The sequence below is a fragment of the Octopus sinensis genome, linkage group LG6, assembly GCF_006345805.1.
Source record: "Octopus sinensis linkage group LG6, ASM634580v1, whole genome shotgun sequence".
Lineage (NCBI taxonomy): Eukaryota > Metazoa > Mollusca > Cephalopoda > Octopoda > Octopodidae > Octopus > Octopus sinensis.
This window is the reverse complement of record NC_043002.1, coordinates 5,810,356-5,838,195: the sequence shown is the minus strand read 5'-3', so window position 1 is coordinate 5,838,195 and position 27,840 is coordinate 5,810,356. Positions and strand designations below refer to the sequence as shown.

Here is a 27,840-nt window from a genome sequence, read left to right as displayed (position 1 = left end):
ACACCCACTACACTCTCAGAGTGGTTGGCGTTAGGAAGGGCATCCAGCTGTAGAAACTCTGCCAGATCAGACCGGAGAGTGGTGCAGCCATTTGGTTCGCCAGCCCTCAGTCATTCGTCCAACCCATGCTAGCATGGAAAGCAGACATTAAACGACGATGATGATGCACTCCAGTTCATCACTCACAACATTAACCTCTACCTCCACTTGCTTACACCCACCCACCCTCACACTTTTATGAAAGCATCCACTCCCTCATCCCCTCTCAGGATCCACTGTCTGCATCCTTTCTTATGCTCACCTTCTTGTTCCTTGAGAATTTGCCCTTGCACCCCATCACTACCTTCTTTCTATCTCTTTCAGCCATGTATATCCTCTACAAGACATGTGGGCTTGTCCTATCATGCATTAGTCTTGTCCTATCATACATCAGCCTTTCAACATCTGGCATACTACAACTCACCTCCACCTTCCTCTCCTAAATATTTCCTCATAATAGTGGTAGTTTTTCCTTTTCTTTTCCCCTATTCTTTTCTGTCTTGAAAATTCCATGGCAACCTCACAAGTGCCAGTGGCATGACAAAAGGACCCAGTACACTGTGAAGTGGTTGGGATTAGCAAGAGCACCATACCAAAGACAACATTGAATCTCAATGCAGCCCTGTCAAACTGTCCAACCCATGCCAGCATGGAAAGCAAGCATTAAATGATGACATTTATTTCTATATATATTTGAGAAGCATTTCATTATGGTGTCTGTTTTCCTGGCTATTTCCTCATCTTGGATGTGTTGTTTCAAAGCAATCTTCTCCAGTATCACACACGGACCTCCATCCCTTCCACTTAACAGCCAAGGGTCCAACCAACTGGGAGGGACACTGCATAAAATGAGAGACCACTTGAGATGATCATGAAAACGAAGTTTTGGGCATTCATGAGGCCCTCTTCCAGTCTTAATCTCACTGAACAGAACCATCTTTGGAAACCAAAGATCCAGTATCAGAATCACATGGCCAACCCAGCAAAGAAAACGACAAAGGATGCAGACCTCAATGCTGTAGATCCCAGCCCTCAGGAGGATTTTGGAATGAGACACCTTGTCCTTCCATGTGAGACCAAGGATACTTTGGAGTGATCTAATATGGAAAGCTTCTGGTTGTCTGATTTGGCACCAGTAAAAGGGTCCAGCATTTAGATCCCATCAGGAGGGTAGACACTTCAAGAGATGGAAATTTTTGTGCTTGCTCAAAGGTTTTGTTCTGAAAGACTCATTAACTGAGTCTTCTAAAAGATGCAGAGGCCAAGTTGATCAGACAGGGTGTTCACCTCATCAAGGTGTTCAATGTTAGAGATTGGGCATCCAAGATAGCAGAATGGGCCAGTCTGCAGTACAGAAGTATCATCAATAAGAATTGGACTGAGGGGGAGATGAGTATGGGAAAGCTGGTTACAGAACTTTGGTTTTTCAATGATCTGCTTTAAGACCAAGCCAGGAATAGACACTGTCCATTGAGCTCGATATGTGTTGGAGACAGGTGGAGGTATGAGATGGTGTAGCTGAACTACCAGCATACTGAATCTTGTACATCACAGTTGAGAGGATTTTTGATGCAGCTTTCAGGCAGCGAGTGTTAAAGATGCTGCAATCACAGCGGTATCCGATATGAATTCCATATTCTTTGGTGATCTATTCCCGGACAAGAACACTTTCTTGTTTTATTGCCACCTGGACATCAAAGGGCTCTGAGGCATCACTGGTAAGTGTCACTCTTGCTTGCATACCATCACGAAACTTCTGGATGATTGAGAGAAATGTTGGACAACCAAACTTCTGAAGCAGGGGTAACATGTCTTTCTGTTGTTCATAACGTTTTTCAAGAAGATAGAGCAAGAATATCATATAAGAAGTGCTTTTTTTCTGGTTGAAACCCACATTGGGGCTCATACATTACTTCATTGACAACATAAATAGAAGACATCGGAGAATATGTAAGAAGATATTGCCAGCATCATCCAGGAGAGATTCCCCTGCTGTTATCACACTCTACATAGTCTCCCTTGCACTTGTAGATTGTGATAATATTTGAGTGCTTCCATCTTGTCTGGCACAGTCTGACCCTGCCAACAGAGAGGAGACAAAGAGTGATGATGGAATGTGATGTGAGGCCCTCCATACTTTTATGGCAACCTCATCGACGCCAGGTGACTCCTTGTTTTGGGGGCCGCAGATAGCCTGTTAGACCTCATTAAGTGTTGGTGGCTGTCATGACAGGAAGTTCTGTCATGACAGGAAGATCTGGAATCTCTTTAAGTGCCATGGGGTCCGTGGAGCAGACACAATTCAGAAGTTCTTGAAAATGTTCGCCCACCAGTGAAGGACAACACTTGTCTCTTTCAAAAATGCTCTGAAGAAAGTTGTAAAATTCCTATGATTTCCACAAAACATGAATTTTACGACTAAAAATTCTAGGGCAAGTGTCTCTTCTTTAAAAAAGATACGAGATGAATAGGTCTGCTCGAAACGCAAGATATTTCCCTCTCTTAATGAAAAACTAACAGATCACATCACATCACAACTTTTACATCAAGTTAATGAGTGAACCTCCAAGATGTCTCTCGACTTGCCAGAAATAATTGGTAAAGGTTCCTCGAATTATTCTAACTTTGAAACAAGATCACATCCGAAAGTATAATCCAGTCACTGACGTGGGAAGCAGGTGATACGATCACCGCTGGATTACTTCATACCGCGTCGCCTTACTAGCACTTGTGCTGGTGGCACATGAAATATTCAAGCGAGGTTAACGCCAGTTCCGTTGGACTGGCTCCTGTGCAGGTGGCACATAAAAAAGCACCATTTGGGCGTGACCGTTGCCAGTACCATCAAACTGGCCCTCGTGCCAGTGGCATGTAAAAGCACCCACTACACTCTTGGAGTGGTTGGCGTTAGGAAGGGCATCCAGCTGTAGAAACTCTGCCAGATCAAGATTGAAGTCCGGTGCGCTAGCCCTCTGTCATTCGTCCAACCCATGCTAGCATGGAAAACGGACGTTAAATGATGATGATTCGTTAGCTTCAACAAAGTGGTTGAGAAAATGCTACATTATTTTTCTTTTAATTCAATAAGCAGTTATCTCCCATGGTTATGCTAAGGGAGACAACTTATTAAATAAGGCTATTAATATTAAGGTTTTTGGTTTGAAACTATTTTCTCAATAAATCAAATATTTCCAACCGAATAGAGAAAACAAATTACTGAATAGTTTTGGAGCGATCTCACCACTATATTGTGACGCCATTTAAATCCGAGTTAATAAAAACTAGCAGCAAAATTTCTCTCAAATTGCTATCCTCTTACATAAAGTAACACTATAGTTTTTCATACCGATAGCGTCCCTGAGTAATCAACTTCAAGGTTTGTTATTTTAAATATGCTGGGTTTCTCTCTCTCTCTCTCTCTCTCTCTAGTGATTCTTTCGTGACTATTTCTATTTCTTTACTACCCACAAGGGGCTAAACATAGAGGGGACAAACAAGGACAGACAAACGGATTGAGTCGATTACATCGAACCCAGTGTGTAACTAGTACTTAATTTATCGACCCCGAAAGGATGTAAAGCAAAGTCGACCTCGGCGGAATTTGAACTCAGAACGTAGCAGCAGACGAAACACTGTTGAGCATTTCGCCCGGCGTGCAAACGATTCTGCCAGCTTGCCGCCTTTCATGACTATTTCGACAAACACATCGAGCTAATGTTATCTTTCCCTCAACACATATTTACCAGTTAGATAATTGATGTTCAGAGCATTAAAAATATTAGCATTGACTAAACAGTTTAGCTCAGCTGCTTTGCGTGCTCAGTTCAAATCCTGTTTGCCCAATTATCATCATCATCATCATCGTTTAACGTCCGCTTTCCATGCTAGCATGGGTTGGACGATTTCGACTGAGGGCTGGTGAACCAGACACCCACACCAGGCTCCAATCTTGATTTGGCAGAGTTTCTACAGCTGGATGCCCTTCCTAATGCCAACCACTCTGAAAGTGTAGTGGGTGCTTTTACGTGCCACGGGCACGGGGGCCAGTCAGGTGGTACTGGCAACGACCTCGCTCGAATCTTTTACACATGCCACCGGTACAGGTGCCAGTAAGGCGATGCTGGTAACGATCACACTCGAATGGTGTCTTTTACATGCCACCAGCTCAGAGGCCAGATAGCTGCTCTGGCACCGATCATGCTATGATGGTGCCCTTAATACCCTACTAGCACAGGCTCGAGAGCCAGTAATGCGACGCTGGTAACAATCACGCTCAAATGGTGCCTTAATAAATTAAGTCATGTATTGAAATCAATTCAGTTAGCTAACTCCCTTAATCAATACTGTTGTTGTTTAACTTCAGATCAACTCTGATCGCAACAAACCTATATAAACGCATTCCACTCATGACCATCCGTTTTATTTTCATATATCAGGCATTTAACGCTCACATAATTCAACAGTTCTTTTTTATCCGAACGTGGCCGTTGCCAGCGCCGCCTTGACTGGCCTCCATGCCGGTGACACATAAAAGCACCAACCGATCGTGGCCATTTGCCAGCCTCGCCTGGCATGTAAAAAGCACCCAATACACTCACGAAGTGGTTGGCATTAGGAAGGAAGGGCATCCAGCTGTAGAAACACTGCCAGATCAGACTGGGCCTGGTGCAGCCTCCTGGTTTCCCAGACCCTGGTCGAACCGTCCAATCCATGCTAGCATGGAAAACGGACGTTAAACGATGATGATGATGATGATGAATATAGCAAGATCATTTTAAGATGATTTGAACGTATTAAAGACTTGTAGGCACACAGTATTTCGTTATGCAACCATATGCTACAACATATATTGAACGCTTTTGTAAGTGAATACCTTGTAATACTGTGTTAGCAGTGCACTTAAATCATGTGTTATGGTTGTCTCCAGAGAGTTTCTATAGAAATTAATGGCAGCACTGATTTTGTTGTGTTTTGTATCGGAGACGTCTGATATAAGATCAAAGATGAAAGGTGAAGAAAAATGGTTAATGGATGTATATGCCATATTTCGAGAGTTTTTGCTCCTTCATCAGCACCCATCTAATCCATTCATCATCTGACGTTAAACGATGATGATGATATGCAGAATATATGTGACTAGAAGCTGGCTCTTTGAATTACAAGTACAGTCCATCCAACAGGTTCTGTCAACTCAATTTCAGTCACAAAATCTGACTGAATCAAAGATACAGCAGAGGTCACTTGGGACTGAATCCAGGACTTCCAGGTTATGAACTCCTTACTATTTGGTTATACCTACACTATCATCATCATCATCATCATCGTTTAATGTCCGCTTTCCATGCTAGCATGGTTTGGACGATTTTGACTCAGGGCTGGCGAACCAGATGGCTGCACCAGGCTCCAGTCTTGATTTGGCAGGGTTTCTACAGCTGGATGCCATTCCTAATGCCAACCACTCCAAGAGTGCTGTGGGTGCTTTTTACGTGCCACCGGCACGAGGGCCAGTCAGATGGTACTGGCAATGACCTCACTCGAATCTTTTACACATGCCACCGGAGCAGGTACCAGTAAGGCGATGCTGGTAACGATCATGCTTGAATGGTGTCTTTTACATGCCACCAGCACGGAAGCCAGTTGGCTGCTCTGGCAACGATCAGGCTCGGATGGTGCTCTTGGCACCCTACTAGCACGGGCACAAGTGCCAGTAAGGCGACGCTGGTAACGATCACACTCGAATGGTGCCTTTTATGTGCCACTGGCACAGAAGCCGGTTAGCCGCTCTGTCAACGACCACGCTCGTATGGTGCTCTTTGCACCCCGCTAGTACAGATGCCAGTCATTGAAGGTGATTTTGATTTATAACTATGGTTATAACAACTGACAACTCACATCTAACTATTTGAATATCACATCCCAATCATCAGACTGGATATAAAGTTTTGTGAGGTTCCAACTCTCATAACCAGAAACAATTCATGTTTCTTTGGCATTGAGTATGGTTTCAAACTTCTTACCACTTGTAGCTGTGTAAACACCCAGGGACGTAGGTATTTGGTAGGCAACAGGTGTAGCCGTCCGGTAAGAAGTTTGCTTCCCAACCACATGGTTCCAGGTTCAGTCCTACTGGACAAGTGTCTTTTACTAAAGCCTCGGGGCCAACCAAAGTCTTGTGGGTGGATTTGGTAGAGGGAAACTCAAAGAACTCCATCGTGTGTGCGTATATATATATATATGTGTGTGTGTGTCTTTGTGTCTGTATTTGTCCCCTGCTACCACTTGACAACTAGTGTTGGTGTGATTACATCCCCATGACTTAGCAGTTCAGCCAAAGAGACAAATAGAGTAAGTAACAGGCTTTAAAAAGAAAAATAAGAACTGGCACTGATTTGTTTGATTAAAATTCAAGGCAGTGCCCCAGCATGGCCACACTCTTATGAGAGAAACAAATACAAGATAAATAAAGATATATACATATACACACAACATATATTTTACGCAAGGCTTTCAAAGGTAACACTTCCTTCAGCAGCAATCAGATGGAGATCACAACGATTGCTGCACCTTCCGACAGTATCTTGTCTTCCAACAGACCCAAGACAACAACACTAGTGGATGCGCAATGGCCCAGTGGTTAGGGCAGCGGACTCGCGGTCGGAGGATAGCGGTGTCGACTCCGAGACCGGGCGTTGTGTGTGTTTATTGAGCAAAAACACCTAAAGCTTCTCGAGGCTCCAGCAGGGGGTGGTGGCGACCCCTGTTGTACTCTTTCGCCCCAACTTTCTCACACTCTTTCTTCCTGTTTCTTATCCCTGACTTCCTACGCAACCGCTGAGCCTGGATGCGCATTCATCCATCCGTCGATGCTCTCGGTGTCGGGGGTTGACCTGCTTTCTCTTCTGCGGGTCTTACGAATAGCAAAGGACCATGTTTCGGGCTTCTCCCATCTTGCGAACTATGGGACGAAGACCTCTTCGCTCAACAGCAACACTACTATTTATCCACTGTAGAATGTCTTTTCCTCGTTATTTATACGGCCACCACCACCACCAGAAACAGGGTGCAGCTATAATCAGTCCAATCATAGAGCAAAATTTTTGTTTACCACTTGTTGAGGAACCTCTTCTTTGCTCTCAGCCTTGTTTCTTTTTGTTTTTTTTTTTCGTCTCACATCTCTGCCAGATCCATCTTAAACCAGCTGGCAGAAACGTTAGCACGCCATGCGAAATGCTTATCGGTATTTCGTCTTCCGCATCGTTCTGATTTCAAATTACGCCGACGTCGACTTTGCCTTTCATCCTTTCGGGGTCGATAAATTAAGTACCAGTTACGCACTGGGGTCGATATAATCGACTTAATACCTATGTCTGTCCTTGTTTGTCCCCTTGTGGGTAGTAAACAAATAGCTAAAACACAAACAGGTAGGACTTTGTGAAGTTATCTCCCTTTGACCGTTCTCTGACTACACACTAGGGTAAACAAATAGAAAAATCTAAAATGCGTTTTAAATACACGTTCCTTATTAAAACCTCTGTTATGAATTTGAGATCAATGGAGTACATACAATACCCACACATCAACTACTGCCCTTTATAGATAACTCCGACGTCTGGCAGCTGACTTGGCAGACACCCATAAAATTATTAACCATCTTACAAACAATAACTCTGAGCACCTTTTCAAACTCCACCTGTCTAACACCTGTGGACATGTTTACAAAGTCAGAAATCAGCACAGCTCCCATGACTTTCGGAAACATTTTCTTCACGCTAAGAGTTGCTGAAGCATGGAACAAACTGCCGGCATCAGTTGTTAGTTGTCGGAGCACTGCGCCCTTCAAAACTTCCATGCTTCCTGAGATTCGCCAACACTACACCTGATTTTCTCCCCTCCATACACACGCAAGCATGTATCTGACTCATACACTGTTCACTTCCCAGACATTTGTACATTACTGCATATGACTTATACGCACTTTTGACAAGTTGTGGTGCACCTGAGCAAGCTTTTCCCCACTCACTCTTAATTATAGTTACCATCTAAACAAACTCTGATTTATGCACTATCGTTGCCAGAGCAACAAGCTGGCCTTCGTGCCGATGGCACGTTAAGCACACCATTCGAGCGTGATCGTTACCACATCGCCTTACTAGCCCTTGGGCTGGTGGCACATGAAACATTCAAGCGAGGTCGTCGCCAGTACTGCTGGACTGGCTCCTGTGCAGGTGGCACATAAAAAGCACCATTTGGGCATGGCCATTGACAGTACCACCAAACTGGCCCTCGTGCCAGTGGCACGTAAAAGCACCCACTACACTCTCGGAGTGGTTGGCGTTAGGAAGGGCATCCAGCTGTAGAAACTCTGCCAGATCAGATTGGAGTCTGGTTCGCCAGACCTCAGTCAAATTGTCCAACCCATGCTAGCATGGAAAGCAGACGTTAAATGATGATGATGATGATGATGATATAATTTATTTGCTGGCTTTAACTGATATTGCTAATTTCCCAATGATTGTGAGATATCACAACCAGTGAGCAACATTTTCATCGTCGTTAAATGAAAATTGTAAATTTCCTATCACTTTGACTCTTTTGTGCCTATCTTTCTAATTAAAAGATGCTCTCCAAGTGTTTAAATCAATTTTGAACAATAACAAAGAATTATCAGACAATTTAGACAAATCACTTTTCACAGAAAATTAGCATAGCTGGGGGGGGGGGTCTTTTTCCTATCTAAATAGGTATTTGTTAATAAAAGTTTCATTTGTAAAATTATGATGGAAAATTTTAATTTGAATATGAAACTTTAAAATTAGACATTTAATTCAATATCATACAAGAGGGGATGTTTTCGGTTTGACCAACAGTTTTTTAAAAATAATTTCCACGTAACTAAACACTTTTAAACTTCGTATACTGGTAGAATGTGTTTATAAAACATCTTTTTCTCTTGGCTTTATTGAGAAAATTCTATAATTTGTAAGATATTTGTTGTTGTTTTTTTCTTCAATTTCTGCAATTTCAACCAATCAATGACGTCTATTAAGGTGAAAACATTCTGTGCCGTATGAATATGTCCCTCATTTAAGAAACAGATTGGGTTTATTTACATTTCTGAAGAAAAAAAGATACCCTTCCCCCCACCCCTAACCCTAAAACAGATTCAAATGCAATAGATCGATACTAGGGTCATAACTATGGGTGGCAATTTCATATGACAACGCTAGAAAAAACTGCCGTTCAAACCGAAAAGATCCTACAAGAGGTAACGTCGACCAACTTTTGGTATCAAAGCAGTTATCTCCCTTGTAATATCTGAGACAACTGATGCCAACGCGTAGACTCAAATATGAATCAATTTTAGAAAATTTAGCAAGTATGATTTAAAATTGCTATATTTATGTGTAGCTGGTGAAATAGGTAGTTGTGGTTGCTGGTATTTAGCTGCATGATTGTATACGTAGGGATGATAGCTACAGAATTACACAAGCTAAATGTATAACATATAAATGTACATTCTATTGTGTCTGGGGAGAGTCATTTTCTTTTTGTGCCTTATTATTTAACACACTCACCGGTAAAATTTCCACTCTTTTTATTTTTTTTTTTATTTTTATAGGACAATTTTTTAGGACAATAAAAATAAGAAAAAAAGTGGAAATTTTACCGGTGAGTGTGTTAAATAATAAGGCACAAAAAGAGAATGACTCTCCCCAGACACAACAGAATATGCTTCCTTCAACACACGAACTCATATAAAGAATCTTGCAAACCAAATCCAAAAACGAAATATAAATGTACAGTTGTATAGGATATCAAAACCTGTAGTGTACCTACCTGACTTTGTGGCTTCCAAATCACTGGTTTCCCATCTTGACACACCCATGGATGGTTAAGCAGATGCCGCATGGAGATTCTGCGCATGGGATTTACTTGAAGTAACTGGTCGATAATCTCTATACTTTCTGGAGACAACCATGGTGGCACAGAATATTTCCCAGCCTAAAGTGGAAGAAAGGTAATGCATTATCAACTAATTGAGAGAAAGGTAATGAATATAGAAGCAAGATGCTTCAAACAGAACAATGGAGAAAATAGGATTGTGTAATGTACATGCTTTCTGGAAGGGAATTAGCAAAGGAAATTAGAACAGTTTCAAGACTAAACTGAGTACATTGAGGTACATAATTATTATTATTGTTATTGTTGTTGTTGTTGTTATATGAGGTGGAGAGCTGGCAGAATCATTAGCACACAGGGCAAAATGCTTAGCGACGTTTCATCGGTCTTTACGTTCTGAGTTTAAACTCTGATGTCGACTTTGCCTTTCAATTTTTTTCAGGGTCAACAAAATAAGTACCAGCTGAGTATTGGGATCAATGTAATCACTTACCCCATCTCACGATCTTGTCGGTATTGTACCAAAATTTGAAAATCAATATTATTATTCTATTATTATTAGGGCCAGGTTCCAACCTGAGCCACAGCAACAAACGACCACTGGCCACACTTCTCGGACCAACATCACAACCATGATGTCCTGGATACATTCCAGGCCAGTGTCTGTGATCAAGTTGTCGATGTAAGTGTGATGGCATTTCCCTCTTCTTACAATGGAGTGAGCTCCACAAGAATAATTTAGATGCTTACAGATGCATTAGGAAGGGCATCCAGCTGTAGAAACTCTGCCAGATCAAGACTGGAGCGTGGTGCAACCATCTGGTTCACCAGCCCTCAGTCAAAATCGTCCAACCCATGCTAGCATGGAAAACGGATGTTAGACGACGATGATGATGATGACAGTTCAAGGTGGCACACACAGTGACCAGACAGTCACAGCCATCTTTACCTGGTCTCGCTAGCTTTCATTAGGTCTCCATAAAGGCATTCGTTTGTCATATGCTGCTACCATTTCACACTTAGAACCTTTCAAAGCATCCGTGTGTAGCATAATTAGTAAATCATCATCATCGTTTAAAGTCCGCTTTCCATGCTAGCATGGGTTGGACGAATGACTGAGGGCTGGGGAACCAGATGGCTGCACCAGGCTTCAATCTTGATCTGGCAGACTTTCTACAGGTGGATGCCCTTCCTAACACCAACCACTCCGAGAGTGTAGTGGGTGCTTTTTACGTGCCACCGTCACGGGGCCAGTCAGGCGGCACTGGCAACGACCTTGCTCGAATCTTTTACACATGCCACCGGCACAGGTGCCAGTGAAGCGATGTTGGTAACGATCACGCTTGAATGATACCCTTTTGCATGCCACGGGTACGGAAGCCAGTTGGCTGCTCTAGCAACAATCTCGCTCGGATGGTGCTCTTGGCACCCTACTAGCATGGGCACAAATGCCAGTAAGGCGATGCTGGTAACGATCACACTCGAATGGTGTCTTATGTGCCACCGGCACGGAAGCCAGTTGGCTGCTCTAGCAACGATCACGCTTGGATGGTGCTCTTAATACCCTACTAGCACACGGCTCGAGTGCCAGTAATGCGACGCTGGTAACGATCACGCTCAAATGATGCAAATAAAAAAAGTAGGATAAAGATAGAGTGGGATGCAATTGAGAAATATTAAGAAAGAAGATTTTTTGGTTTGACTTACATTGATTTTTTTGCATAACACTGTTATGCTGTCATCGTCAAAAGGCAGATAACCACAGAGTAGTGCATACAGTAGAACCCCCATACTCCACACATCAGCCTGAAAGAGAATAAGACATCAAGCCAGGCAGACAAAAACACATCATAATTCATACATCAAATGTAAAAGATAATGAAATACATTACCAAACTTCGTTACAGCTAAAAACTATTAATGTATAAGGAGATTTACTGAGAGAGAGAGAGAGAGTGAGTGAGAGATGCAGGGAAGTCGAGATACACAGTTTCTCATGCTAGCATTTCATCATCATCATCATTGTTTAACGTTCGCTTTCCGTGCTAGCACGGGTTGAACGGTTCGATCGGGGTCTGGGAAGCCAGGGGGCTGCACCAGGCTCCAGTCTGATCTAGCAGTGTTTCTACAGCTGGATGCCCTTCCTAACGCCAACCACTCCATGAGTGTAGTGGGTGCTTTTTACGTGTCACCAGCACAGGTGCCAGGGGAGGCTGGCAGTGGCCACGATCGGCTGGTGCTTTTTACGTGCCACCGGCACAGAAGCCAGTCAAGGCGGCGCTGGCATCAGCTACGTTCAGATGGTACTTTTTACATGCCACCGGCACAGGTATCACAACTACAATTTCCATTTGATATTTATTTTGATATTGACAAGAATTTTTATATTTGGTTCTCCTTACTACATCATAGCTCAGTTATAATGTAGCATCTATTTTTTGAACCACATCGTTTGGAGCATGCAGAATATTTGTGCCTAGATTAAATAGGTGTATCTTTTGTTTTTGCTTTGGTTTTTATGATGTTAAGAGAGTTTTATTTGCCAAACTAAGTTGAATAACAATGAACAAGATTAACATGAGTAAAACTGAGAATGTGGAGATGGTGGAGATACAAAATTATTAGAAAGGAGACTTAATTTAAGAGACTGGCAATCATTTATTTTTCACGTGTTAATTCTTTCAAGAGCTCATCAATGAGCCATCAAGCCTAATCCAATAGAGAGAGAATGAGATGAAAATATTTCTCAGACAGAAAGCTACAAATTTGTTGGGGGTGATAAGTCACTAATTCAATTTAACCTGCGAGATTCTGAGACTCCCTTCGGTCATAACACAGACCATGCGATTGCACCTAGAGAGTTACCCTCACAGGCACAAGTCCGGGCAAGGTTGTTTATGGAAGACCAGCAGTCGCCCATGCATACCGGCCTCCCCTCTCCACGCCACCAGTGTTATCCAAGGGAAAAGCAAAAGGTCGATACAGCTTGGCACCTGTGATATCGCAACTCATTTCTACTGCTGAGTGAACTGGAGCAATGTGAAATAAAGGGTCTTGCTCAAGAACACAACATGCAGCCCGGTCCAGATTCGAGCTCACAATCTCATGATCGTAAGCTCGACACTCTAACCACTGAGCCACGCGCCTTCACACCTGCGAGATACATAACAGATATTCATACAATCATACCACAAAGGAGGTCACTCTTCATAAACCTTGAATTTTTATTAATTTCCCAAGCTGTGAAAGTTGTGTATAACCTTTCTATATTGTATAAATATGTCTCAAGGTTTTGAAAAGTTCAAGAAGTGATATAAATAAAAAAAATAAACACTTATATTAATTATATTAACAAAAATAAAAGCTGACCAAACGCAATCAAAATATAGAACAAGAAAAAATATGAAAGTTTTTAACAAGAGCTTCAATGACAATAATATTATTAATAGATCTTTTTCCGTGGATTTTACATGAAACATAAGTTGATTTAGGTCATACATAGAGTCGAGAGATTGAGATATCTGCTCAAACATATATCTTCCAAAAAATTAATAATTGTTCTAATGTAAACACAAGGTTTGAAATTTGGTAAGAGGGGGAGAGTCAATGTGGAGGCACGTGGCTTAGTGGTTAGGGTATCAGCATCATGATCGTAAGATTGTGGTTTCGATTCCTGGACCAGGTGACGCAGTGTTCTTGAGCAAAACACTTCATTTTCACGTTGCTCCAAAACAAAGGCGGCAAGCTGGCAGAAACGTTAGCACGCCGGGCAAAACGCTTAGCGGTATTTCATCTGCCGCTACGTTCTGAGTTCAAATTCCACCGAGGTCGACTTTGCCTTTCATCCTTTCGGGGTCAATAAATTAAGTACCAGTTACACACTGGGGTCAATGTAATCGACTTTATCCGTTTGTCTGTCCTTGTTTGTCTCCTCTGTGTGTAGCCCCTTGTGGGCAATAAAGAAATAAGAAGGGTGGTCAAGACCATTGACTCCAGTACTTGACAGATAATATATTCTATTGACCTTAGAGGGATGAAAATCAGATCTTGATTGAACATAAAGAGCTAAAGAAATACTACAAGGGACTTTTTCACTATACACTACAGTGGTACTACCAATCCACTGCCCTTTTCAGAAGATTAATAATAAAAAAGGGAAGTACTTATGAGCCCCATTATCTATGAAGAATGATCTCCTTCATGGTGTGAAAGTGTATAAATACCTTTAACCTATAGAGATGAAGAGGAAAAGCCAATCAGATCAGAAAGTGAAACAGGAACAGAAAAAATAGCAATCGTTTAAATTCATTACTTCAGACACACTTGATGAATTTTTCTGTATTTTTTAATATTAACTACATTAATAGAAAACTATGAACATTACAGTAATAATAATAATCATCGTTTAACGTCCGCTTTCCATGCTAGCATGGGTTGGACAGTTTGATTGAGGACTGGTGAGCCAGAAGGCTGCACCAGACTCCAATCTGATCTGGCAAAGTTTCTACAGCTGGATGCCCTTCCTAACGCCAACCACTCTGAGAGTGTAGTACCACCGGCATGAGGGCCAGTCAGGCAGTTCTGGCAACGACTATACTCAAAAGGTGTTTTTTATGCACTACCTATACAGGAGGTCATTCCAAAAAGATATTATTACATCATTGAAATCTCAAAGCTATGAGATAATGCTGGATTAATTCAAAATGATTTGAATAAATAATCATTAAATTTGATAAAATAATCTGAATGCTAAAGGATTAAAGAGAGTGTAGAAATGGTCATGTGGTTAATAAGTTTGATTTTCAATCACATAGTTCCAACTCTGCTGTCACCTTGGGCAAATATCTTCTACTATAGTTTTGGGGTGACTCAAAACTTGCGAGTGAAACTGGATTAGTTTTTTTTTTTGTTTTGTTTTGTATTATTATTATCATCATCATTATTATTATTATTATTAAGGCAGGGGGCTGGCAGAATAGTTAGCATGCTGGACGAAATCCATAATCCCATTGTTACGTTCTGAGTTCAAATTCTGCCCAGGTCAACTTTGCCTTTCATCCTTTCAGGGTTGATAAAATTAAGTACCAGTTGAGTACTGGGGTTGATGTAATTGACTTAACCCCTCCTCCCAAATTTCAGGCCTTGTGCCTATAGTAGAAAGGATTATTATTGAGGAGAAAGACTTTACTTACCATATCTCCAAGATATTCCTTGCCAGAGACTAATTCCGGTGCCGCATATGCAGCACTGCCACAAGGTGTGTACAAGTGGTGATCCATTCCACCCTTGAAATAGAAATAGTAGGATATTTTTAATTAATTTTTAAATAAACTTTTTTTAAAAAATAAAACAAAATTTCAAAATTTTTAGTTGTTAAACTGGTGCTGCCATTTTCTTTCTACTGATGATGATGATGATGATATCTCATTATCCTATGGAAATGAAAATGAATAATAAAAAAAAAAATGAAACTGTGCTGATATGATCATGGAATCAAGTGTACCATGCAGAAGGTAAAAAGGATTGCAAGTTATCCATGACTGACCTAATTAGGGACTAGGAAGGAATCAGTGCAAATAGGGTTTATGTTGTGACTTGCAAAAACACACTGGAATAGCTGCATGGATATAAACAAACTAACATTTGTTTTTTTTATATATAAGCATCATCATCATCATCATCGTTTAACGTCCGCTCTCCATGCTAGCATGGGTTGGACGGTTCGACCGAGGTCTGGGAAGCCAGGAGGCTGCACCAGGCTCCAGTCTGATCTGGCAGTGTTTCTACAGCTGGATGCCCTTCGCAACCACTCTGTGAGTGTAGTGGGTGCTTTTTACGTGCCACTGGCACAGTTGCCAGGCGAGGCTGGCAACGGCCACAATCAGTTGGTACTTTTTACGTGCCACCAGCACGGAGGCCAGTCGGGGTGGCGCTGGCAACAGCCATGTTCGGATGGTTCTTTTACGTGCCACCGGCACTGGTATCACAACTACAATTTCCATTGATTTTTGAGCGATTTCGATTTCACTTGCTTCGACAGGTCTTCGCAAGCAGAGTTCTGTGTCCCAAGGGGGAAATGTTTTACGAATCATTAATGACAAAAGAAAAAATACCATTGAACTAACCTTAGGTTTAGCACAAAGTCCAAAGTCAATGATTTTAACATTGTGATGTTCATCCAGTAAAATGTTTTCCTATATAAAAAAACAGATAAAAGTAATAAAATTACTACACACACTCATAAAGGCAGTCCTCAAAATTTGTCTATTTAGTTTTGGTCCTCCTTGAATTTCCATAAGTCTGAGGAGTACAAAAGGCAAAAAGGGGAGTCTCAATGACTACCTGTACACACAAAAAATAAAACTACTCTTTCATTTTACACACAGAGAGTAATGGAGACCGAAGTCAGACTGTCCTTCTGTGTTTTGGTGTGAAAGAAAGAGCAACTGGGATTTCATGGTTTCACCAACACTGGTTTCTCAAAAGGTTTTTAATAAAAAACTCTTCACAAAATTTCCAAGTTACATTTCTATGCAGTTAGTGGAATAAGAAAATTAATTGGAATCCCTGGGATTCTATAATAAAGAAATTCTTACCGGCTTCAGATCTCGGTGAGCATAGCCTTTGAAATGGATATATGCCATTGCAGAAACAATTTGATGGAAAAAATGCTTTGCTTCAACTTCTGTTAATCGGTCTTTGGCAACAACATAGTCAAAGAGTTCTCCTTCTGGACAATACTGGAACAAAGAGAAATGGTAAATGTATCAGAACTTATAATTGTATTATTATGAATGTTAGTAAACACCAGCAGAATTAATAACAAATAAAGGTACCAAAATCTTGATTATTTTTACTCAGGTATCTATCTGCAGCTTAATATAGCTATGGTAAGACCTCACCTGGAATTTGCATCACCGGTCTGGAACCCCTATCTTGCACAGGATATCAATCGTCTAGAAACTGTTCAGCGACGTGCAACCAAAAGAATACCCTCCATCAGGCATTTGCCATATTCTGAACGCCTTACTTCCCTGGGCATGGACACATTGAAACTCCGATGTCTGGCAGCTGACTTGGCAGAAACCCATAAAATAATTAACCATCTTACAAACAATAACTCTGAGCACCTTTTCAATCTCCACCTGTCTAACACCCGTGGACATGTTTACAAAGTCAGAAAACAGCACAGCTCCTTCCATGACTTCAGGAAACATTTTTTCACGCTAAGAGTTGCTGAAGCATGGAACAAACTGCCGGCATCAGTTGTTAGTTGTCGGAGCACTGCATCCTTCAAAACTTCCATGCTTTCTGAGATTCGCCAACACTACACCTGATTTTCTCCCCTCCATACACACACAAGCATGTATCTGACTCATACATTGTTCACTTTCCAGACATTTGTACATTACTGCATATACTTTATATGCACTTTCTGACAAGTTGTGGTGCACCTGAGTACTGTATACAAGAATTTCATTATTATATTATATAATGCAACCTAAATTTTTGTGGTAAACAATCAATAATATATTTCATTCTTTTGTATACAACCGCTTTATCGCTCCACCACTGCTCATATCTCTCTGAGATATTTTGAAATTTAAAATTTGTAATTTTGGTGATCAGTGAATAAACTTCACTGAAAATATATATATTTGCGAAGGCTTTACAAGCATCTTCAACTAGCAGGGCCATGCTACAGCAGACTGATGATGAGCAAGATTCAGAAACATTCATGTCTCTAGGTGCTAGCCCTAGCTGTTGGGGGTGCTTGTCTCCCCTTCATAAATATAAGGACACAGGAAATGTGTCAAAGCCGACAGGAAGCGTCGATGCTTCCTAGGGCTAAATAGTGGTGGTGTGATTCCCTTCATGGGACTGTCACGTTAAGTTGACAGCATACAACCGCTCTATTGCTCCACCACCACTCAAATATCTCTCTGAGATATTTAGAAATTTAATATCTCTAGTTATTTTAAATGTGTTATACTGAAAATTAATCAAAACACATAAATAGTCAACTTGTTGGGAACATAGTTACTAAAAAAGGTCGACTTACCTCCAGAACTAAAAACACTCGGTCTTCATTTTCTATAACTTGATACAATTGACAGACATGTTTGTGGTGAATGGATTTCATGGCTTCTATTTCGGTTTTCACTCGTGGCAAATCAGGCTGTTGAATTGAAGAAACAACAAATAATATACAACTATTTAGATATCACAAATAGAGATTTTTGTTGCTTAGCTCCAAATAGACCAATGGTTAAAAGCTATGACAGGTTTGTTTTTTTTTTTGAGCTTTTAAAATGTGCCTTTTTTTAAAAAGAAAAAAACAGTACAGTTTGATTTGAGGGAGGTCTGGTTGCAATTTCTAACATATTGAACAACTATATTTGAAGTACCTTCCTTGTTTCAATGAGTAGAATTAAAATTATCAAGAGGATAAGGAACTGGTCCTGTGTTTCAATAGTTGGAAATTCTGGACCAAACACTTCATTCTATATTGCCTTAGTTCTCCAAACTACCAAAAATAAGTACCAAAGGGGTCAATAGGGCTGGTCTTTTGATAAGCCAAAAATTAACATGAGAACTATATAATTTCTTTTTCCATAATTTAGGCAGTGTTCTCAAACAGTGCCCTGTGGATTTTCAAAAAGTATAGGTTAAGGTTTTACAAAATCCATAACCAAAGGATTTTGGAAAACATGATAGTTTTGTTACACACAAACAGGATTAAAACAAAAATAAGCAATAGTTATCTATATTTTTTCTTTTAAAATTTCAACATTAAAACAGTGGGGTTTAAGTTTTATAGGCCATTGCATCTAGTAATTATTTTTCATTTAATCTCTTACTCTTTACTCTTTTATTTGTTTCAGTCATTTGACTGCAGCCATGCTGGAGCACCGCCTTTAGTCGAGCAAATCGACCCCAGGACTTATTCTTTGGAAGCCTAGTACTTATTCTATCGGTCTCTTTTGCCGGACCACAAAGTTACGGGGACGTAAACATACCAGCATCGGTTGTCAAGCGATGTTGGGGGGGACAAACACAGACACACAAACATATACACAGACATATACATATATACGACAGGCTTCTTTCAGTTTCCGTCTACCAAATCCACTCACAAGGCTTTGGTCAACCCGAAGCTATAGTAGAAGACACTTACCCAAGGTAAGTGGGACTGAACCCGGAACCATGTGGTTGGTAAACAAGCTACTTACCACACAGCCACTCCTACGCCTATTTTAAATCTGTTTAACTTTTTTTGTATCTCCAGTGGGTATAATATCAAAAATACTGAGTACAATTAATATAGACGATAGACAATGGATATGACTTTTGCAGGACTTCCAAGACTGGTGAGAGAAAGGAAACTCTTGTCGTGATACAAAATAGTGTATGGAGTTACCTCTCACTGGAAACCTGACCCAAATGCTTGTAACAGTTGACTTTGTTCAGGTCACCAATGGTAATGCTATGGTATTAAAGGCGGCAAGCTGGCAGAACCATTAGCACGCCGGGCGAAATGCTTAGCAGTATATCATCTGCCGCTACGTTCTGAGTTCAAATTCCGCAGAGGCCAACTTTGCCTTTCATCCTTTCGAGGTCGATTAAATAAGTACCAGTTACGCACTTGGGTCAATATAATCGACTTAATCCGTTTGTCTGTCCTTATTTGTCCTCTCTGTGTTTAGCCCCTTGTGGGTAGTTTGAGCTTTTAATAGGTATTAAAACAGACGGAGAATTCTGTTACCATATAAGGAGAGAAACTGTTCAACAAAGGATTTTGTTGTTCAAAAAAGCAGAAGAGACTGCACTCTAAAGAGCGTTAAAAGTACAGCAGACAATATATAGTTGGATTATCTGCAACATGAGAACTGCATCATCATCATTGTTTCAATATTCACCTTTTCAAGCTTACATGGTCAGACAGAATCTGTGGAGGCGGATCTTCTACAGCCAGAAGCCCTTCCAATGGCCAACCTTCACCTGTTTCTAAGATAACGTTTCACCATAACCAGACATGTTACCACAAAAGATTGGAAATGAAGGTCACTACTTGCATGACAGTGGTACTTATTTGCAACTGCAGCACAACATCAAGCCAAAGAGACTAACACCCTGCCACTCACACACACATTATATCTTAGATATAACCTTGACCTCAGTACAAGTAAGTATTACCCATACAGGAAGCATAACAAAGATACAGTATATATACACAAGAGCTCAAACTATCTGCTGCTGTAATTAGAAACCTGGTTCCAGGCATTAGTAAATAACTATCTAATCTCTTGGCCAATAGAGAGACCTTTAACAGGACCATCCCCACCACTACAATGATGCTTTGGCCAGTGGCATGTAAAAAGATCCATCCGAACATGGCCGTTGCCAGTGCTGCCTCAAGTGGCCTCCGTGCCAGTGGCACATAAAAAGCACCAACTGATCGTGGCCGTTGCCAGCCTCGCCTGGCACCTGTGCCAGTGGCACGTAAAAATGCACCCACTACACTCGCGGAGTGGTTGGCATTAGGAAGGGCATCCAGCTGTAGAAACAGACTGGAGCCTGGTGCAGCCTCCTGGCTTCCCAGACCCCAGTTGAACCGTCCAGCCCATGCTAGCATGGAAAACGGACGTTAAACGATGATGATGATGAAGGCAGATGTTAAACGAGGATGATGATGAATACATGAACTACATTACTCACTGGAGTACTGATGTACTTTTTTTTGAGCCTGCTCTGAACACTTCCAAATACTGCCTAACTCTGGCCCCTCAATGCCACCATCTTCATCTCCTTTCCAGCTACTCCTACTTATGCTTATATAATGTGGAGTAGTCAGATATCTTAACTATTATTGCAAGACATCTGCGCTTGGCCCTCCATCATACTTTAGCCTCTCAACACCTGGCATAAAGCCATTCCCCACTCTCTCTCTCAAATGCAATCACACTCAATTGAGGGGGTTTTGTCTTTTCTTGCAAGTTATTTGTTGACCTCATTAAAGCCAGTGTCACAGAAAAAAAAGCACCCAGCACACTCTGTAAAGTGGTTGGTATTAGGAAGGGATTCCAACTGCAGAAATCATGCCAAAGCTGACACAGGAGCTCAATGCAGTCCTACAACTCATCAGATCTTGTCAAAACTGTCCAACCATGCCAGCATGGAAAATAAATGTTAACTGATAATGATGATGATGATAAGAACAGAGCATCTGAAGATGACCAGAGAATGTTATTTATTGAAATATGATACAGCAAATACTAAGTCAAATATACTTACCCCTAGAGCTTGCTTGTTCATTATTTTGATGGCAACTTTTTCTCCAGTGAGGAGATGGGTGGCTAATTTCACTTTACCAAACCCACCTGAAATAAAAACATAAAATAATGAAACAAATAAAAAAAATTATGATCCAAATTAAAGAATACAATTCTTCCCCCTTCTCTCCATGACCTCATCATATGAGAAACTGTGACTGTGAGATCAGGGTACTGCACACCTCAGATACCTACCTATGTGGTCAAGCATCCAATCTGAGTTTTCTTATTCATGAGTACAGTTATGAAGTTTACTTTGCATTCACTTTGTTTTCAGATGTCAATCCTACTGTAGAACAACCTTAAATATCTTTAGCCACAGCCTCAGGGCAACCAAAGGCTTTTACACATTTCAGTCATTAGACTGTGCCCATGCTGGGGCACCGCCTTGAAGAATTTACTTCTTTTTAAACCTGGTCCTTACTCTATCAGTCTCTTTTGCTGAACCGCTAAGTTACAGGGACATAAACACACCAACACTGGTTGTCAAGTGGTGGGGGTGGGGGCAAACACAGACACAAAGACACACATGCACACACACACATGCACACACACACATGCGCACATGTACACACATACACATGCGCACGCAAACACATCCACATACATGTACACACACAAACACCCACATTTATATATATTTATTTACTACCCACAAGGGGCTAAACACAGAGGGGACAAAGAAGGACAGACAAACGGATTAAGTCGATTATATCGACCCCAGTGCGAAACTGGTACTTAATTTATCGACCCCGAAAGGATGAAAGGCAAAGTCAACCTCAGCGGAATTTGAACTCAGAATGTAGTGGCAGACGAAATACGGTTACGCATTTTGTCCAGCGTGCTACCGATTCTGCCAGCTTCTATCAACCAAATCCTCTCATAAGGCTATAGAAGACATTTGCTCAAGGTGCCATACAGTGAGACTGAACCCAGAACCATGTGATTGGGAAGCAAGCTTCTTACCACACAATCATGCCTGCTTGTTTAATATGTGTGTGTATGTGTGTGTGAGAGAGAGAAAGAGAGAGAGTAGGGGGGGATGTCCAAAAAAATAAAGTGAATGAAAATGTCCCTTTTTTATGCTGACTTCCTTTTCCCATCCTTAAATCAATAAAATAAGTACCAGACAAAATGCTGCATTAACCCTTTAGTGTTCGCATTATTCTGCCAAAATTAATCCTTTTTTATCCACATTGTTTTGAATTAATCATGCATTATCTTGTAGCTATGAGATTTTGATGAGGTAGCTGTTAATTTTTAAAACGATATTGTAAGGTTGGTGTGAGAGACCAGATCTGGCCAGTTTGAACATAAAACAGGCAGAATACTTTTGGCCGGATATGGCCGGTTTAAATGCTAAGAGCTCAGAAGATCACAGTCCAATGATTAAAAGTAATAAAAGATAAAGTATATTATCATTATGCTTGCCTCAGTTTATTTAAGCACCAATTTTGTTCCCAGAGGTGATGGTTTAATAGTAAGAATGGACACCCAAACCAAGAAAAACAGCACACAGCACTTGCTCACCAAAAAATGAAAATAACCCAATATATTGAATCCTGTATTCTCCGGACAATGAAAAACTTTATACCAATTTTGGCACAGCTATTAAAGGGTCTGATCCAGGGTTGTCAGATCTATTTCTGATAAAGTAGCACAAAATTTTCAAGAAGTAGATCACAAAAGAAATGTAGCCAAAAATGTGTGTGTGTGTTTAAAAAAAGGCAGATAACAGTAGATACAAGGATTGCATTTACATGGATAACTGCCTATTCAAATCCTGTTTATGGTCCTTCAAGAAGAAGTGGGAGGGGAGCACAGTGTAAGCTGTGAACACAGAAGAGATGGAGTGGAATCCAAAGTAGACTAGCAGAGGACATAAGCTTCATATGTGATGGATGCACTGGAGTAGGACATACTCTTTTACTTGTTTCAGTCATTTGACTGTGGCCATGCTGGAGCACCACCTTTAGTCAGGCAAATCAATCCCTAGTACTTATTCTATCGGTCTCTTTTGCTGAACCACTAAGTTACGGGGACGTAAACACACCAGCATTGGTTGTCAAGCGATGCTGGGGGGACAAACACAGACACACAAACACATATATATATATATACATGCACATATATACGATGGGCTTCTTTCAGTTTCCGTCTACTAAATCCACTCACAAGGCTTTGGTCAGCCGAAGGCTATAGTAGAAAGCACTTGCCCAAGGTGCTACGCAGTGGGACTGAACCCTGAACTATGTGGTTGGTGAGCAAGCTACTTACCACACAGCCACTCCTGTGCCTATGAATACATTGGAAATAGACTCCGTTGGAATGCTTGGATGGCTCACGATATGTAGTTGATAGCTTTTGCTACATAAGAGGGGTAATCAGTAAGGGAGGTGGTTGCTCTGAAAGTATAATAACCAAAGTAAGAATGGGTTTCAGAAAGTTCGGGGAGCTACTGTCACTGTTGGCAACAAATTCTTTTCCTACAAAGTAAACGGGAGACTGTGATACAACTGCAATGCTGCAGGGTAGTAAGACATGGGCCTTGAAAGCTGAGTACTTATGAAAACTGGGAAGAAATGAAGCAATGTTACATTAGACATGCAATGTAAGCATGCATGAATGATGTAGTATAAGTGTGCTCAGAGAAAAACTGGGCATAAGAGAAATCTGACGTAATGTACAGGAAAGAATGCGCTAGTATGGACATGTGGTGCCGAAGACTGTGGACAAGAGAGATCCAGGAAGACATGGGATGAAGTGCAAAAAACTGGAGTGAAGACCCTAAGATTCTCACAGGAGATGACTGACTTGAGACAGCATTCACCCGGGGTGGGTTGAGCTGGCTTCATTCGTCCTCAATGCTGCATCTCTCACAAACGCCGACCAGACCTGGCGATTTGAGGCTACTGACTGTGTGATCTCCAACCACTCCTTATTCCAGCGGCGAACAACATAGATATGGGTGGGGAGGCCTAGGTTGGGTTCCAGATCAGCTTTGACTGTCATCAGCCAGGCTTTTCGTTGTCCACCACATCGCTTTCGCCAACCCTGAAGGGGAGCTGGGGCAATTGCTTCGTAGATGAATTCTCCTGGCTGACGACGGAGGGCATGACCCAGCCAACGCACACGTCTTGTTAGGATGACTTGTCGGAGGGAGGTGATTCTGTACTGGTGTCGCACCGAATTGTTGGAGGCAAAGTGATGCGGCGTAGACAGAGGTGATCGAAGGATTCTAGTCGCTTAATATCTTCCACCCTCCGGAGATGACAAGGAACTGGGATGACTGGCAATGTATAGTTCTTCGGAAGACCTGCACACCCCAGCAAAACTGGCTTCTGGAAGCACTGGGTGCATGTGCAGGTAGGTGTTCATCAAGGCTCAGCCCTCAGTCCCCTCCTTTTCATCACTGTCCTCCAGGCCATAACAGAGTCATTATAGGTTGGCAGCCCCTGAAAACTACTGTATGCTGATAATTTTGCCCTCATAGCAGATTCTATATCAGAACTAGGAAAGAAATTCCAGGTGTAGAAGCAAAACCTGGAATTTAAGGGCCTGAAGGGTAACTTAGTAAAGACTATGGACTTAGTAAGCAAGAAAACAAATAAGACCCTACCTCCTTCAGGTAAATGGCCCTGCTCAATTTTTAAGAAAGGTGTAGGCAGGCATTCCATATGGTGTACTCAGTGCAAGCTATGGACACAAGAGGTATAGTGGAACAAAAGGCGGCAAGCTGGCAGAAACGTTAGCACGCCAGGCGAATTGTGTAGCTGTATTTCGTCTGCCGTTACGTTCTGAGTTCAAATTCCGCCGAGGTCGGCTTTGTCTTTCATCCTTTCAGGGTCGATTAAATAAGTACCAGTTACGCACTGGGGTCGAAATAATCGACTTAATCCGTTTGTCTGTCCTTGTTTGCCCCCTCTGTGCTTAGCCCCTTGTGGGTAGTAAAGAAATGGGTATAGTGGAATAATAGGAAGATTGTCGGAGAAAGTAGTGTTCATATGTGGATGATACACAGGAGCCTTAAAAAATTACAGATACTCAGGAAATGGATTTTCTCAAATGCCCCAGAAGCTCATTAGAGGTAGTGGATAATTTCTGTCACATAGAGGACCAAATTAGTGGTGGGGGGGGATGTATGGAAACTGTAATAACTAAAAAAAAGAATGGGATGGAGAAAATTCGGAGAGCTTTTACCTCTGTTGGCAACCAAAGATGTCTCTCTTCAAGAGAAGGGAAGATTGTATGGTGCATGTATACAAAGAGCAATGCTACACAGTAGTGAGACATTAGCCCTGAATGCAGAGGACATGCAAAGGCTACATGGGGATGAGGCCAGTATGCTTCATTCGATGTGCAATGTAATTATTGTAATTATGCATGTTCAACAGAGTGCTAACATGTTGAGAGAAAAGTTAGGCAAAAGAGGAATTAGATGCAATGTGCAAGAGAGAAGACTGTGCTGGTTTGGCCATGTGATGCTGATGGATGTCAGCAGCTCCACACAGGAGTACCAATCACTGAAAGTGGATGGAAGATGTGGAAGAGGGAGGCCTAGGAAGACATGGGACTGAAGGATGACACTGAACCTTATGGAGGGAATGACAAAGGACAGAGATATCTGGCACCTTGCTGTCCTCGAGAAGATCTGTCCTCCACAGCAGAAGTGTTTAATTCCACTCCCCCAGCTGAAGAGGACTGGCCTACATAAAAATCACTCATACCAGGGTCACATTAGAAGCATCCAATACATACTGTAAAATGTAGACAGCTGTGTTTAAAACACTGCATGATGATGATGATGATGATGACATACACACACACACACTGGGCTTCTTGTAATTTCCATCTATCAGATAATATACAGTGGAATAATAATAATGATAATAATAATAATAATAATAATAATGATAATAATAATAATTCTAATAATAAAATAATAATAATAATAATTCTAATAATAAAATAATAATAATTCTAATAATAAAATAATAATAATAATAATTCTAATAATAAAATAATATAATAATAATTCTAATAATAAAATAATAATAATAATAATAATAATAATAGAGTGGTAAAAACATCCAGCTTGAAAACCAATTGCTCACCAACGAAATCAAATTCCATGCATTCCTTTTTTGTCTTTTTAAACACACACACATACTGCTTAAACAATAATGTATTTGTCCGATTCATGAAAGCACGAAAAATCAGGCATAAAACAAATGAAGGAACAGTTTTGAAAAAATAATGATTGATCCTTACCAGAGCCAATAGTATCCTTCAGCAGGAATAATCCATCAAGTTCTTGATAGCGTGACATTGTAAGTCACTGAAAAGGAAAACATAAAACAATTAAGATTTCATGTTGGGACAACATCACAAATTTGAAGGGGGAATGGAGTTTAGTCAATGAAATCACCTCCGTAAAATGTTGGTACTTATTTTATCAAAGGAGTGTCATGAATAGCTGTTAAGCCTCTGCAGGATTGTTTTTTACCACCCCATCATCTAAATAAGATCATCATCATTTAACGTCTGCTTTCCATGCTAGCATGGGTTGGACGATTTTGACTGAGGTCTGGCAAACCAGATGGCTGCACCAGGCTCCAATCTTGATTTGGCAGAGTTTCTACAGCTGGATGCCCTTCCTAATGCCAACCACTGAGAGTGTAGTGTGTGCTTTTTATGTGTCACCGGCACGGGGGCCAGACAGGCAGTACTGGCAACGACCTCGCTCGAATCCTTTTACACGTGCCACCAGCACAAGTGCCAGTAAGGCGACTTTGGTAACGCTCATGCTTGAATGGTGCCCTTTAAGTGCCACTGGCACGGAAGCCAGTTGGCTGCTCTGGCAACGCTGGTAATGATCATGCTTGAATGGTGCCCTTTAAGTGCCACTGGCACGGAAGCCAGTTGGCTGCTCTGGCAACGCTGGTAATGATCATGCTTGAATGGTGCCCTTTAAGTGCCACTGGCACGGAAGCCAGTTGGCTGCTCTGGCAACGCTGGTAATGATCATGCTTGAATGGTGCCCTATTACGTGCCACTGGCACGGAAGCCAGTTGGCTGCTCTGGCAACGCTGGTAATGATCATGCTTGAATGGTGCCCTTTAAGTGCCACTGGCACGGAAGCCAGTTGGCTGCTCTGGCAACGCTGGTAATGATCATGCTTGAATGGTGCCCTTTAAGTGCCACTGGCACGGAAGCCAGTTGGCTGCTCTGGCAACGCTGGTAATGATCATGCTTGAATGGTGCCCTTTAAGTGCCACTGGCACGGAAGCCAGTTGGCTGCTCTGGCAACGCTGGTAATGATCATGCTTGAATGGTGCCCTTTAAGTGCCACTGGCACGGAAGCCAGTTGGCTGCTCTGGCAACGCTGGTAATGATCATGCTTGAATGGTGCCCTATTACGTGCCACTGGCACGGAAGCCAGTTGGCTGCTCTGGCACGCGGTATGTGATCATGCTTGAATGGTGCCCTTTAGTGCCACTGGCACGGCCAGCTTTGCTCTGGCAACGCTGGTAATGATCATGCTTGAATGGTGCCCTTTAAGTGCCAC

At 41.6% G+C, this 27,840-nt stretch overlaps 1 protein-coding gene across 1 annotated transcript in view; it reads right to left on the bottom strand.

The window, feature by feature from the left end:
• LOC115212853 (maternal embryonic leucine zipper kinase-like) overlaps window positions 1-27,840 on the bottom strand; it is a 76,917-nt gene that overhangs the window by 33,534 nt on the left and 15,543 nt on the right. The window contains 8 exon segments of the mRNA XM_036503607.1: window positions 9,877-10,041; window positions 11,647-11,745; window positions 15,132-15,224; window positions 16,065-16,133; window positions 16,536-16,679; window positions 18,002-18,118; window positions 21,235-21,320; window positions 26,544-26,610. Of these exon segments, the coding sequence (XP_036359500.1) occupies window positions 9,877-10,041; window positions 11,647-11,745; window positions 15,132-15,224; window positions 16,065-16,133; window positions 16,536-16,679; window positions 18,002-18,118; window positions 21,235-21,320; window positions 26,544-26,601 (831 nt within the window). The 5' untranslated portion in view covers window positions 26,602-26,610.